Here is a 16315-nt window from a genome sequence, read left to right as displayed (position 1 = left end):
CCCTGTTAACATTACCAGTAGCCTATAAGCAAACATTTGTGGCACAGAAAGAAAAAGGGATAGCAAACAATTTGACTACTTGCCGCTATGCTATATCTGACTGGGTAAATCATTTGTTTTGAGTTCATGTGGACCCAGTGACCCAACTTGAGCACTGGGCCCCGGACCTGAGCACAAGGGACTTTTTCAAGTCATTGCCTATCGAATATACAATATCTATGGGGTCATATTGCACTTCCTAAGGCTTCCACTAGATGTCAACAGTCTGTAGAACCTTGTTTCAGGCTTCTACTGTGAAGGGAGAGACAAAGAGAGCTCTTTCAATCAGGTGTCTGCCATGAGCTGATCACGCGAGCTACCTGCGTTCCATTGCATTTCTAAAGACAAAGGAATTCTCAGTTTGGAACATTATTGAAGATTAGGATGTTAACCAAAGATTGATTCTATACATCGTTTGACATGTTTCTATGGACTGTAACACAACTTTTTGACTTTGTCTGGACCTAGTGATCACGCCTCATGAATTTGGATTTGTGAATTAAATGCACAAACAACGAGGTATTTGGACATAAATTATGGACTTTATCGAACAAAACAAACATTTACTGTTGAACTGGGATTCCTGGGAGTGCATTCTGATGAAGATCACCAAAGGTAAGTGAATATATATAATGCTATTTCTGACTTCTGTTGACTCCACAACATGGCAGGTATCTGTATGGCTTGTTTTTGTTTCTGAGCGCTGTACTCAGATTATTGCATGGTGTGCTTTCTCCGTAGTGTTTTTGAAATCTGACACAGCGGTTGCATTAAGGATCTATAATTCCATGTCTAACACTTGTATCAATGTTTATTATGAGTATTTCTGTAAACTGATATGGCTCTCTGAAAAATCACAGATGTTTTGGATGCAAAACATTACTGAACATAACACGCCAATGTAAACTGAGATTTTTGGATACGAATATGAACTTTATCGAACAAAACATACATGTATTGTGTAACATGAAGTACTATGAGGTTAGTGATTAATTTGATCTCTTTCTGCTTTTTGTGACTCCTCTCTTTGGCTGGAAAAATGGCTGTGTTTTTCTGTGACTAGGCACTCACGTAAAGCTTTCGTCGTAAAGCCTTTTTGAAATCGGACACTGGTGGGATTAACACATTTCTTTAAAATGGTGTAAAATACTTGTATGTTTGAGCAATTTTAATGATTAGATTTCTGTTTTTTGAATTTGGCGTTCTGCACTTTCACTGGCTGTTGTCATATCAATCCCGGTAGCAGGATTTCAGCCGTAAGAAGTACCTGTTAGGGATAGGGGGCAGCATTTTCACTTTGGATGAATTGCGTGCCCATAGTGAACTGCATCCTACTCTGTCCTAGATTGCTAATATATGCATATTATTATTATTACTATTGGATAGAAAACACTGAAGTTTCTAAAACGTTTCAATTATGTCTGTGAGTATAACAGAACTCATAGGGCAGGCAATCCTCCAAACAGGAAGTGGAAATTCTGAAGACGGGTCTAATTTTAAGTCATCGCCTATTCACTTCCAAACAAGATCTGGATCTGTTAGCACTTCCTACACCTTCCACTAGATGTCAGCATTCAGTAGAACGTGGAATGAAAATCCTAGTGTGAATTTTGACCAGAAGGGAATGAGTCACTGTCCTGGCAGAATGCCATTCCTGGTTGCGCAATTGTCTGTTGATATCACCTGCGTTCCAGTTGACTGCAGACGAAAACGAATGCTCCGGTTGGAACGTTATTGCATATAAATGAAAATAACATCCTGAAGATTGATTCTCTACTTAGTTTGAGCAGTTTATTCAACCTGGAATATATATTTTTGAAGTTTTCGTCCAAGTTCGCCTGGACCAGCGTCAGCTTTTGGGCACGTGAGCTGAAAGTGGTAGCAAATGCAGCTAATTGGACACTAGTAATGGACGTTATGGAACAAAACTGCATTCTGATGAAAGATCAAAAGGTAAGGGAATATTTATGATGTAATTTCATATTTCTGTTGACTCCAACATGGGAGAAATACAGTGGGGCAAAAAAGTATTTAGTCAGCCACCAATTGTGCAAGTTCTCCTACTTAAAAAGATGAGGCCTGTAATTTTCATCATAGGTACACTTCAACTATGACAGACAAAATGAGTTTTAAAAAAATCCAGAAAATCACATTGTAGGATTTTATTGAATTTATTTGCAAATTATGGTGGAAAATAAGTATTTGGTCAGTAACAAAAAAGTTTCTCAATACTTTGTTATATACCCTTTGTTGGCAATGACAAAGGTCAAATGTTTTCTGTAAGTCTTCACAAGGTTTTCACACACTGTTGCTGGTATTTTGGCCCATTCCATGCAGATCTCCTCTAGAGCAGGGATGTTTTAGGGCTCTTGCTGGGCAACACGGACTTTCATCTCCCTCCAAAGATTTTCTATGGGGTTGAGATCTGGAGAATGGCTAGGCCACGCCAGGACCTTGAAATGCTTCTTACGAAGCCACTCCTTTGTTGCCCGGGCGGTGTGTTTGGGATCATTGTCATGCTGAAAGACCCAGCCACGTTTCATCTTCAATGCCCTTGCTGATGGAAGGAGGTTTTCACTCAAAATCTCACGATACATGGCCCCATTCATTCTTTCCTTTACACGGATCAGTCGTCCTGGTCCCTTTGCAGAAAAACAGCCGCAAAGCATGATGTTTCCACCCCCATGCTTCACAGTAGGTATGGTGTTCTTTGGATGCAACACAGCATTCTTTGTCCTCCAAACACAACGAGTTGAGTTTTTACCAAAAAGTTATATTTTGGTTTCATCTGACCATATGACATTCTCCCAATCTTCTTCTGGATCATCCAAATGCTCTCTAGCAAACTTCAGACGGGCCTGGACATGTACTGGCTTACGCAGGGGGACACGTCTGGCACTGCAAGATGAGTCCCTGGTGGCGTAGTGTGTTACGGATGGTAGGCTTTGTTACTTTGGTCCCAGCTCTCTGCAGCTCATTCACTAGGTCCCCCCGTGTGGTTCTGGGATTTTTGCTCACTGTTCTTGTGATCATTTTGACGGGGTGAGATCTTACGTGGAGCCCCAGATCGAGGGAGATTATCAGTGGTCTTGTATGTCTTCCATTTCCTAATAATTGCTCCCACAGTTGATTTCTTCAAACCAAGCTGCTTACCTATTGCAGATTCAGTCTTCCCAGCCTGGTGCAGGTCTACAATTTTGTTTCTGGTGTCCTTTGACAGCTCTTCGGTCTTGGCCATAGTTGGAGTGTGACTGTTTGAGGTTGTGGACAGGTGTCTTTTATACTGATAACAAGTTTAAACAGGTGCCATTAATACAGGTAACGAGTGGAGGACAGAGGAGCCTCTTAAAGAAGAAGTTACAGGTCTGTGAGAGCCAGAAATCTTGTTTGTTTGTAGGTGACCAAATACTTATTTTCCACCATAATTAGCAAATAAATTCATTAAAAATCCTACAATGTGATTTTCTGGATTTTTTCTCTCTAATTTTGTCTGTCATAGTTGAAGTGTACCTATGATGAAAATTACAGGCCTCTCATCTTTTTAAGTGGGAGAACTTGCACAATTGGTGGCTGACAATACTTTTTTGCCCCACTGTATATTTACGTCTTAGCGCCGTTTTAGATTATTGCATGGTATGCTTTTTTCGTAACGTTTACAAAAAATCTGACACAGCGGTTGCATTAAGAACCAGTGTATCTTTAATTATATGTAAAACATTTCTTTCGTCAAAGTTTATGATGAGTATTTCTGTCATCTGATGTCGCTCTCTGTAATTACTCCTGATATTTTGGAGGCATTTCTGAAAATGCCATCAATGTAAACCGATATTTGTGGATATAAATATGCATATTATCGAACAAAACATAAATGTATTGTGTAACATGATGTCATATGAGTGTCATCTGATGGAGATTAACAAAGGTTAGTGATTAATTCTCTCTCTAATTCTGCGTTTGTGACTAGCTTTGGCTGGGGAAAATGGCTGTGTGTTTTTGTTGGACTTGGTGGTGATCTAACAAATATATGTTGTGTTTTTGCTGTATTTTTTTTATTTCTTTCTTAAAATCAGACATGGGTAGATCAACAAGATGTTTATCTTTCATTTGCTGTATTGGACTTGTTAATGTGTGAAAGTTAAATATTTTAAAAAATATTTTTGAATTTCCCGCACCACCTTTTCAGCTGAATGGTGGGGTTCCGTTAGCGATATGGACACCAAGGAACTTGGAGATCTCAACCCACTTCACAACAGCGCCGTTGATGTGGATGGGGGCGTTCTTTCCTGGCACCACACTGCTAAGTACGACTTCCTCCCTGTAGGCTGACTCCTCTCCGTCAGTGATCAGGCCGACCACCGTTGTGTCTTCAGCAAACTTGATAGTGTTGGAGTAGTGCAAGACCACGCAGTTGTTGGTGAACAGGAAGTACAGGAGGGGACGAAGCACACACCCTTGAGGGGCCCCGTGCAAGGGTCAGCCTGGCGGAGGTGTTGTTGCCTACCCTCACCACCTGGGGCCGACACGTCAGTAAGTCCAGGATGCAGTTGCGGGGGGGCTAGTCCCAGGGTGGGAGGGCTGAGCGAGACTACAAATTCAAAGATGGCCTACTCTTCTATAGCCTACTCAAGGGAGAGAAAAACACACCTAGACCGTTTTATTATTAAACTCAATGCTGTTTTTTGGGCTTGTGTTTCAACCAGGCAAAGGGTAGCTACTTAAAGGCAGGTTAGCGAAGCATGAAGTGATCACTCCAAAAAAACTCTTTCCCAGTCCACTTAGTAGTCAGAGAATTCTCAATTTAGTCAACTGAAATTCCTTTTTTTTGTCAGTTACAGTTCTGTCAATTGCCACTGAAAAATAGTTTGACGAATATTTCAGTCACCATTAAATGCCAAAATTAACACTAGTAGAAACAAACCTTGCAAGCCATCAGACCACGTGTATAATTTGTGATGTATAATAGGCTTACCTTGTCATAAATTGAGTAGCAAATTTCAGACAATGCATCTTACAGTGTATAACTCAATCAAGGTGTTGTATAGAATGCCAGCATTCTTCCTAGCATCATTCTTAGCTCAGGCAGTAGGAAGCTCTCTCATCCATTTATATGCAGATGATACGGTCTTATACGCAGCTGGCCCCTCCCTGGATTTTGTGTTAAATGCTCTAAAACAAAGCTCTCTACCCTTAACCGTGTTCTGAACACCTCCAAAACAAAGATCATGTGGTTTGGTAAATAAGAATTTGTTCTTAACCGACTTGCCTAGTTAAATAAAAAGGTTAAAAATAAAAATCTTACCATTATTAGAAGAATGATGCTACATTTCCACATTCTCAATGGGTAGAATGTGGCCGATACAGACTTTACTTGATAAACACATCTTCAATTGAACACCTAGGCCTATAGTCTAATATGTGTGTAAATGTAAGCATGTGTAACTCTTCTCAAAATACATGTCAATATGACGCAAACCCTATGAACAGAATAGAGAAGCCACGCCTCGGATCTCAAGGTGTAAGTTTGTGACACACAATATATACCGTTTTGATAAAGGACCAACTGAATAGTTTGACTACCAAAGAACTGCTTTTCTATTGGTCTGGTGGTAGGCCTTTGTTCTGTTAACATTGCAAAACCAACCTTTGAAAGCCTGACCCACACCCTTGTCATACCAGCCCTTCAGGTCTAGAATTGTGCTTGCGACACCAGAATAGTGGGTTAGATCCCAATGTATGCACGCATGACAAAGTCGCTTTGGATAAAAGTATCTGATAAATGACATGTACCGGGATTGACATAAAGAGTAACCCCATTGACTAGGGCAAGTGAACTCTGAACAGTGACACAAGGTGAGCCTCCTCTTAGGTTGCCATATTGAGCAGGAGAAACCAAAACTGTAAAAATAATTCCAATAGCCTAACTGATCTTTCTGGTTCCTCCCCCTCATTGTTTAAGTGAAAGACAGACAATTTATGCCAGTCTGGCAAGTTGAGCCTGCTCTGATAATTATTTTTTGCTGACAACTAAAATTCTTTATATTCATTCCTCCCCTGTGTCGCTAAAGGGCAGCTAGTATGGCAAATAGTTAATTCACATTTTCAGGCAAGTGATCATAATCATCAGGCAAAAAAAAAGACTCCTGACATGCCTGATGGGCAAGTGCCTTTCAGACCTAATGTCAAGCCAGGGATACATTATGATCTTTAAAAAAATAAATTTGTAACATTTGTGAAAGGAACGATGACGTAACATTCAATTGGAACACCCAGTGAGACATATTTAGAAGAGAAAAAACATTAAGTTGATGAGAGTTCCTTAACACACGTACCATTCCGATAGGCCTTGCTACATCCTTAATAGGGATGACAACTAGTTTACACAGTACCACCAATCCATACAGTAGCCATCTACCTGGGCTCTAAGGCCTGCTACTGTAACTACTCTTTATGGTGAATGTCACAGATTTCTTCTTCATTCCAATTCAAATGCCAAAACACACAAACCATTCCAATAGACCTAGGTCTAAAAAAAAATGTATACTATGACCCAGCACCTTGTCTATCTGCCTGGATTGGGCTCAGGCCTTATACTACTTACTCTTCATGGCGAATGTCACTGATGGTCCTGTCTAGGGAGATCATGTCGCTGGCCACCATGTTGAAGCCAAATTCCTTAATGCTGGCCTGGGCGGCCTCGTGGTACTCCGCTCCCAGAACGAACGGCTTCGCCCCCTCCCCAGGCCCATCCTGCACCCCGTGGGGCTCCGGCTCCTTGAGCTCAAAGTTCCCCAGGGTCCCCTTCCTTAGGACGGGTGCCGAGTAGACATTGGTGTGGGGCTTGAAGGTGACATATTGTTTCTGGATGACATTCTGCTGGTTCTGAGCACCGCCGGCTGGTTTGCCAGGAACCAGCTTGTCGTCTCCTCTGTTCTTCTGTCGGATGGAGTCCAGGTCCACCTCGACCCCTTCCACGTGGGGCCAGGGGACCACGGGTTTGAACTGGTCAGCAATGTCATTCTTAGGCAAGAGGTTAGAGGCATCTCCCTCCTACATAGAATCAAAAACAAGTTAGTTAGGCCTATTGCTTTTCCAAGGCCTAAAATGGAGGGTGTGATAGACTTAGATTATTAAGCAAGTTTAGCTGACAGCGGTAGCTGCTAGCTTTTACAAGGCGTAAAAGGGTTAAAACAGATGATCATGCTCTTCATCTAGGTTTGCAGGATCAGCAAAGGTCTTAATCTGCCCTACTTGTCAGCTCAATTGGCTAACTAGTCCCCCAGCAATTAGCTAAAAGTCGAATTCCTTCACTGGCCACATTACGGTATGCACATGCGTTTATGATCATGAGGTTCACAGTAAACATAGCTAGGAACATTGCATAGCTAACCAATAAATTACACGGCATTGTTTGTTTTAACACAGTATGACTTATTCGACTGGCCACATTAAAGGCAATTACAGCTTCGGTGCGAGTCTTGACAGGTGTGAGTTTAGCTTCAGGGATGCATTAACGTAGATGGCTAGCTTTCCAGGCATTCGTTTTGCCAGCTGGCTACGTGTCATTTCAACACAACGTTTTTAACACGCTTGGTTGTGTCTTTTCATACAATGATTACGATTGTCGAATTCGTGAGCAACAGGAGACAATTTGAACGAGAGACAGCTACCAGACTAAAGCCTTTCGGATATGTTTGATATTCTCGTCAAATCATTTAAATATGACCTAACGCAAGCTGACATTCAGGAATGAGTGGGGTTCAATGCAGGCACGCTAGCTAGCTAACGTTAGTCGGCTGATTAACTAGTTAACGTGAGCTACCAAAATGTATAAGCAAATGGTAGTTAGTAAGACTGTCATCACGTCCCAATGACATTTTTTGCACTCTTAACGTTACAGTAGCTAGCTAAAATATAGACTCAATCGCTAACAATCTCCATGACAACGACTCAGACTTGCTTGCTAGCTGACGTTAGCGACTTTAGCAACATGGTTAGGTAACGTTAGCCAGAATTACATGCCAGAAATGTTATAGAATGCATAGCTACAACAAAACACATGAAACGTATACAATTATAACGTTTGACAAATAGAAAGCTGGTTGTAATTGAAAACATACCCGTTTAGCAAAGGGATTTTCGTCGTGCTCTTTCGGCGAAAGGGAAGACCAAAGCACCACAAGCCCTAAGAATGTGGCAATAACTATTACACTGCGAAGAATAAATCCAACTCTTAACCTCATTTTGAAAATAAGACCATCTACGAGGTGCTAGCTAACCTCGTTTCTTCGTGGCACCCCTGTCTACCAAAGCCAGTTCGAATCCCAAATTGAGCCAACCGTGCGCCTCTCCTGATTGAATCCCTCTCGTCGGCATGTAACATTATCTGCACTCACTCTCTTTCTGTCTGTCACACCGCCCTACTACCAGCAAAAGTTATAATATAAGCAGTGGCGACCGTCAGTCAGGGCAGGTGGGGCTCTTTTGAGCTTCACATTTTTGTTGTTGTTGGGGAGGACTTTCCTGTTTTGCATGTTATTTGGCATTAATGTGTCACATATCAGTTTGCAAACAAAGTAAAAATACAATAAAAATATATATATCATTAAGTTAATAAAGCCGCATACAAACATCGTCTCTTTTTTGTTTTCTTGAGTAAGACAGCTCCAAAATGCAGGCGTTTCAGCCTAGCTCAGTGCTTTCTATGGTGGTGGGGCAAGCCAACAGAAAATACGGAGCGTTGCGCCGTGATTGGCTCAGTGTTCTGTCACTCATGGGGACACTAAGTCACCGCCAAGTCTAAGGGTAGAGCTAGAAAATTCAAGCTCCTTGGGTGCTGCCACAGAGTTACATTAGAAGTGCCCATCCAAGAAGGCTGAAGGTCACTGGCCACAGATAAAATTACGTCAAATCACATTATATCTACAGTATCTTTGATTGGACATCATACTTTCAAAATCTTAGCTAGAAGTCATCATCATGAATCAAGTCGACAATCTTCTAGCAAATCCTTTTTAATACTTGTCATAAGAAGATAAATAATTATGAGAAATTATAGGTAAAATAGGTGCTCATCGGCCATTGGACATGAACATTACACAACAAGTTGGAAATTGCAAATTCAGCAATGAGTGGTTTTGAAGGAATCAGTCGCTAACTGCAAGCATTGCAAAGTAATCATTAGCCTGCTATTCAGTGGAGTGGCTGTGTAGTCCCAAGTCTAAGATTAAGTGTCTATTTTCCTAGTTTGAAATGATAAACATTCAACATTGGCCATGCTGTCAATGAAGCTTGATTTGTGCCGTGCATAAAACAACTGGGAACTCGGAACTGCAAAATCTGACTTTAGTGAGTTCAAGACAACTGCGAACTCGGGGAAAAACGAGCTACAACTGGGAAAATACGTTTAGAACTTTCATCCAACTCGGAATTGTACATTCGGAACTTGGGCCTCTTTCTAGAGCTATGACTTGAAGATCACTGATGTCATCATGATTCTACCCTTTTCCCCCCAGAGTTCACAGTTGTCTTGAAAGCACCATAAATCCAGAGAATGCCAGACTTTGATGACAAAGTTTGATGCCAAAATTTGCCCACGACAGACCGACGCGCCACCTTCCTGTTCAAGTGAGCACAGCACAACAGGGCGAGTCCAAAAATGTATTATATGATGCTGAATAAACTATGTAATATGCCAGGGAGATATGTATACTGTAGCTAAGAAAGTAATGCTAAGTATTGTGTAGTAAGCTGTTAGTAGCCCATGTGCCTCACCTTAATAATTTGATCTATTTTCTCCTCTTAATTTCACCTACTGATCTGACTTGGTGGTGAACATGTAGCCTATTACCTGTTTTTGAGAACTGTAATCATTGAATATTGTAAGAGCTTTCATTGTCTGCTTATATGCCCCCTTTATTTATCCTACGGTTCTGACTTGGTGTACAGGGAACACACTGTACTAACGGCCCATGTTCCGAATTCTGTTGCTGTACATTTCAAAAGTGCTAAACAAATAGCTATATTGACTACGTCTGCCCTAGCTCGCTCATTAATGTCTTAATCGAAATTATGGATGGCCTCTTATCCGCTTGTCGTCCCCTTATGCCATAGTTTGTACATCTCAATTGTCAGTAGAAACCACATTAGTTTAAGCAAGTTAACCATATCAGCTATGTTTTTTTTTAAAGGCAGTAAATGAGGCTGAATGAACTGTTTCGCTGCCAGACAAGGCTCCACTGATAGACAGGTATAACAGTAGTAAGGTGTTGGGACTGCTGTTGGGACTCTACTGTTGGGATAGCTTTATGTAGGCCCTAACAGTTTGTCACTGTTGTAGTGCAATTAATGTATTGTTTTGTAGTGGCTTTGCTGGCATGCATCCCACATTTTTTTTTTTTTGCCCCACCAAGATTCACATGCTAAAATCACCACTGAATGTAAGGCATGCCTATGATTTCTAGAACAATGCAATCTTATAGAAATTGGAACGCAGGTTGAAAAGGTAGACAGACACACGGATGTGGAGCAATCAAAACCAGGAAGCCGCAGGCTTGTTTGATTAGCTGATCGTATTTGCATAACTATAAAACATTGCCACATTTTGTTAGGCTATAACCACAGATACAAGTCTTTGCTATTACAGATAGGTCCTTGATATCCAGGATCCTGGGACGTCCCAACGCTTACGTCACCTCATTGAATATTACATTTCAATCTTTACGTTCAGGGTTGGGGTTGTTTGGTAAGGGTTGTGGTTATGGTTTTAAGGTAGGCATGTCCCAGGATTGCACTAACCATTACAGATTGTTCCATCCTGCATGGAACCAACCAGGGGCAACATAACTGAACATGTTGTGAATGCCAACCTCACTGATATGTCACCTAGCTTAATGTCACCATGTTTTGAACAGTGCTGCCTTTTAACATTTCTTTTTGGTAGCTCTGGGGCTTAAAGCTTGTTTCAAATATTGACATGAATTTTGTATTTCAGTCATATACTGCAAGTGATTTTCCATTTTACGCACAAAATAACATGCATTAATTTGAGATGTGAAACCTTTCAAAAGAATACTGTAGGCCTGCTTGAATATCCTCGAGGTGTCAAACTTTGTTGACTCAAGTGTGTTCCAGAGATAGAGATAGGTTGGAAGTTGCTGAGGGGAGGATGACTCATAATAATGGCTGTAACAGAGCAAATGGAATGGCATCAATGGGCTCTTGAGTGGCACAGCAGTCTAAGGCACTGTATCTCAGTGCTAGAGGTGTCCCTACAGACCCTGGTTCGATCCTGGGTTTGATTGGGAGTCCCATAGGGTGGTGCACAATTGACCCTGTGTCATCCGGGTTAGGGTTTGGCAGGGGTAGGCTGTCATTGTAAATAAGAATTTGTTCTTACCTGACTTGCCTAAACATGGAAACCATTGATTTATTTGATACCATTCCACTAATTCTGCTCCAGCCATTACCACAAGCCCGTCCTCCAAAATTAAGGTGCCACCAACCTCTTTTTATAGAGATATACACACACACACAACTGACTGGTTCTGACCCATGCCCCTACTTTTTTTTTTTTTTTTAAGGTATCTGACCAACAGATGCATATCAGTATTCCCAGTCATGTGAATAGATTAGGGCCTAACAAATGTACTTGAATTGAATGATTTCCTTATATGAACTGTAACTCAGTTTATATAACTGTAAATCATTGAACGCTGAGTTCATATTTTTGTTCAGTATACAATACTGTCACATCTGCTCCTGCAACGCCCTCTACTGCTCATCCTGTGTCTCCTTGACCTGCCGCCACTCCCCCAGTACTCTCTCCCCCTCCCTCTCTCTCTATGTGTGTGTGTGATTGTGTGGGCGGAGAAAGGTGTGCTGGAGTCAGAGCAGATCCCCACCAGCTGCAACCCATTCCATAATCAAGACGTCTACAAATACTCAGCCCTGCCACTTCCACAGATTGTAATCTCTGCTCAGTCAGTCTACGCTTCTAGCCGGTTGTTGCTATTAGAGCATGTTATCCCTGCCTGATGCTGTTTTCCTCTCCGCTACAGTTCTGCTTGCTCTGTCTCTGGTCCCTGTCTCCAGTTCCACGGTTCGTCATCCAGCTACTCTATCCTGGATTCCCCCCCAGACCTGCTTACCCTGTCCCAACCCCTCTCGCTCCAGCCTCAGCACCTGGTTTCCTGCAACCCACCCAAGCTTCCCCTGGCCTGCACCTTCCCCCTGTGTTTCAATAAATACCTTGGTTACTTCATCCCAATCTCCTCGTCTGAGTCTGCTCTTGGGTTCCACTCCGCGTAACATGAGAGGATGCTAAATGTTCATATCTATTTTATTCTACTGCCATGTAACCCTGTTCATATTCTTATCGTTTATTGTTCTTATCGTTGCTGCATTGTCGAGGAAGGACCCTGGAATTAAGCATTTCGTTGGACGACGTTACCATGAGTATCCCGTACGTACAACTTAAAACTAGAGGGGATTGAAATTACATTAATACCCTACATTTATTGAAAATGTGCAACTGAAAATACTGATTGCATTATTAATACCAACCATGGGATATGCCCTTTGCCAATGTTTGCAACACTTAATAGCAATGACCTATATCAAGATGGCAGAGGGCAACTGATTGGGGTGGGGACCACAAAAAATGGAACTCATGGGGCGCAGTGGCTCGTGGGTCTGCGGCCTCCCTCATGACAGCAAAGTAAGTTTAAAGTTCATTTTCTGCAATTCTGCACATGTTGATATGGAGCATAGAGAAAATATTTGGTGTTTTAAAGCAAGTTTGTAATTCTACACAATTTGCCATAGGCAGAGAAATTAGCATTTTTACAGCTAATTTCCTGCATTTCTACACATTTTGCCATAGGGTGGAGGAAAATGTTTGTGGTTTTTAATATTATAACTTATGATCAACGGGGACCAACCTCGGTCGGTAATTCGACCGTACTTACTACAAGGTTAGATAGCTGGCCGCTAGACTAACATACCATAGACTAACATTTTGCTGACAATTGAGTGACGATTGAGGCACAACCAAATTTTGAAATGACACCTTGTGTGTTCTATTATTCTAACTCTCAACAAAAGGGAGGCCATGAGATGCCCACCCCTGCTCTATATTAACATAATGTGTGTTACAGACTGCATTGAGGTGACTTCTTGACATTCTACATCAGTCTCCTACAAAGAAGCAAAACTTGTTTTCATAAAATAAAGTGGGATAGTGACGTGAGGCATGATTTGAGAGACCGTGGAATAACTGGTCATTCACCGAGTATCTTATCGCTTTCTTACTTTTGGCAAGGTCTCCGTATCAAGAGCAATCTATGTAATATCTAAATTATAGCCTGTTTTTATATCAGTTTTGGAGCAAAAATAGTAGAATGAAGCTGCAGTGGTGAATACATGGACACAGCTGACCTCTCATGTCCATTTATGGTCACTACAGAACAAATGACTAAAGCTGACTGATTGAATTCAAAACAATTATGAATACCTTCAATAGATTACATTCATAAAAAAGGAATTAAGACCCAAGTTAAAGGTGAGTAAATGGAACTTAATTCCATATGATGCATTCTCCTCTTTACTCGTATTCTGACCTTGAACTAATGCTGCATTCGTAACCAAGTCGGAATTGGGAATTTACCACATGCGATTGGGAGAAATACACTTGAATGCCAACTGGTAATTAATTACTAGTGGGAAACTCGTCTCTCATTCTGCGTTCCCACTTCTCCCACATGCTGACCTGACGTCACCTACTAAGTCTGACAGCACAACTGATTGGCAAACGTACTGCAAATTGAGAAATCATAGACTGAACTGATTAAAAATAATAAGAAACTATACTATGACACCAAGATAAATGATATAAAGAATGATAGTAAAAAGCTTTGGAGCACATGAAATGAAATTTTGGGCAAAAAGGCAAACTCAGCTCCATCATTCATTGAATCAGATGGCTCATTCATCACAAAACCCACTGATATTGCCAACTACTTTAATGATTTTGTCATTGGCAAGATTAGAAAACATAGGCATGACATGCCAGCAACAAATGCCGACACTACACATCCAAGTATAATTGACCAAATTATGAAAGACAAGGATTGTAATTTGTTTTTCACCTTTATGGAAAAGGTGAAAATAGTATTGTTGTCTATCAACAATGACAAGCCACCGAGGTCTGACAACTTGGATGGAAAATTATTGAGGATAAAAGCGGACAATATTGCCATTCCTATTTGCCATATCTTAAATTGAAGCCTACTAGAAAGTGTGTGTCCCCAGGCTTGGAGGGAAGCTAAAGTCATTCCGCTACCTAAGAATAGTAAAGCCCCCTTTACTGGCTCAAATAGACAACCAATCAGCCTGTTACCAACCCTTAGTAAACTTTTTGAAAAAATTGTGTTTGACCAGATACAATGCTATTTTACAGTAAACAAATTGATAAACTTTCATCGTGCTTATAGGGAAGGACATTAAACAAGCACAGCACTTACACATATGACTGAACTGAGAGAAATTGATGATAAAAAGACCGTGGGGGCTGTTTTGTTAGACGTCAGTGGGGCTTTTGACATTACCAATCATAGTCTGCTACTGGCAAAACGTATGTGTTATGGCTTTACACCCCCCCCCCCGCGATGTAGTGGATAAAGAGTTACCTGTCTAACAGACCACAGAGGGTGTTCTTTAATGGAAGCCTCTCCACCATAATCCAGGTAGAATCCAGAATTCCCCAGGGCAATATTTACTAACGCCATGCCACTGGCTTGGAGTAAATCCAGTGTGTCTATGTATGTGAATGACTCAACACTATGCAAGTAAGCTACAGTTAGTTTGTTTCAGAAAGGGTGGCACGGAATGAGTTAGTCCTAAATATTTCAAAAAGTAAAATCATTGTATTGGGGACAAATCATTCACTAAACCTTATACCTCAACTAATTCTTGTAATGAAAAATGTGGAAATTGAGTAAGTTGAGGTGACTAAACTGCGTGGAGTAACCCTGGATTGTAAAATGGCATGGTCAAAACATGCTGATATAACAGTAGCTAAGCTGGGGTGGGGGGAGTCTGTCCATAATAAAGCGCTGCTCTGCAACACTATCAACAAGGCAGGTCCTACAGGCCCTAGTTTTGTCTCATCTGGACTACTGTTCAGTTGTGTGGTCGGGTGTAACAAAGAGCGACTTAGGAATATTACAATTGCTTCAGAACATGGCAGCACGGCTGGCCCTTAAATGTACACTGAGAGAGATCTCTCATGGCTCAAATTGGAGGAGAGATTGACTTTTTCACTACTTGTTTTTGTAAGAAGTGTTAACAAACTGAATGCACCGAGCTGTCTGTTTAAACAACTAGCACACAGCTCAGACACTCATGCAATACCCCACAAGACATGCCACCAGAGGTCTCTTCACAATCCCCAAGTCCAGAACAGACTATGGGAGGCGCACAGTACTACATTGAGCCATTACTACATTGAACTCTATTCCACATCAGGTAACTGATGCAGATTTAAAAACACCATTCCCCTATTATAAATTGATAGGAGCTATTGATAATAGCGAGGTAAATTAGTAATCTGCATGGAGAAGGGGATTGTAAATAATAATAGCAATTGTTGTATAAGATTTTTCCTTCTGATCACTGGAGATGAATGTGATACCAGTCATGGAAGCAAACTATAAAGCATATAAAAATTGTATAATTAGATGAACTCATTAGTCATATCCAGTGGTGACCTGTCATTTAGGGCTGGGGGGGGGCTAGGCCCCACCTGTTTTGAGCCCCACATTTTTAGCAACACCCTAAAATGTAAATGAACCCTTGCTGGGACATTTGGAGAGACCTGTTCAGTCCGTCACTCGATAATATATTAATACTCTCACAATCCGTTGATTCTATTCGATAAGATAGATTCAAATTGTATGTTAAACATCACAGCGTAGTTGAAAGATATATGGCGTGTAGAAATCCGAAGAGGGTGGCCAGCAGAGATAGGTGAGATGTGCTGAGGGAAATCAAGGGTTGGAATATAGAACTGGAGATGAGTGGGAATAAAGTTACTGATTGAGGGGTGGGGACTTATTATATATATATATATATATATATATATTTTTAAAGCATATCAGCATGACAGTCATTTCCACCCCTTTCCTACAGTGAAGTATAAAATGCTGTGACCTTATGCATAATTGTAATTGTATGGCCTTTTAACTTCTTATGGCTGGGGGCAGTATTGAGTAGCTTGGAT

General features: G+C 41.1%; 1 protein-coding gene across 4 annotated transcripts in view; it reads right to left on the bottom strand.

The window, feature by feature from the left end:
• Positions 1-8773, bottom strand: part of LOC109894023 (N-acetylgalactosaminyltransferase 7) — a 34065-nt gene extending 25292 nt beyond the window's left edge. The window contains exons 1-2 of one of the 4 annotated variants that reach the window (XM_031828401.1): positions 8664-8773; positions 6638-7086 (exon numbers count right to left, since the gene is read on the bottom strand). In XM_031828401.1, coding sequence (XP_031684261.1) covers positions 6638-7086; positions 8664-8669 — 455 coding nt within the window. In that variant the 5' untranslated portion in view covers positions 8670-8773. Of the gene's footprint in view, positions 1-6637; positions 7087-8156 lie in introns of all 4 variants that reach the window. The other 3 variants (XM_031828398.1, XM_031828400.1, XM_031828399.1) reach the window with 3 other exon arrangements.
• Positions 8774-16315: the final 7542 nt, after the last annotated feature.

The sequence above is a fragment of the Oncorhynchus kisutch genome, linkage group LG7, assembly GCF_002021735.2.
Source record: "Oncorhynchus kisutch isolate 150728-3 linkage group LG7, Okis_V2, whole genome shotgun sequence".
Classification (NCBI taxonomy): Eukaryota; Metazoa; Chordata; class Actinopteri; order Salmoniformes; family Salmonidae; genus Oncorhynchus; species Oncorhynchus kisutch.
The sequence above is the reverse complement of the archived record's forward strand: the minus strand, read 5'-3'. Positions and strand labels throughout refer to the sequence as shown.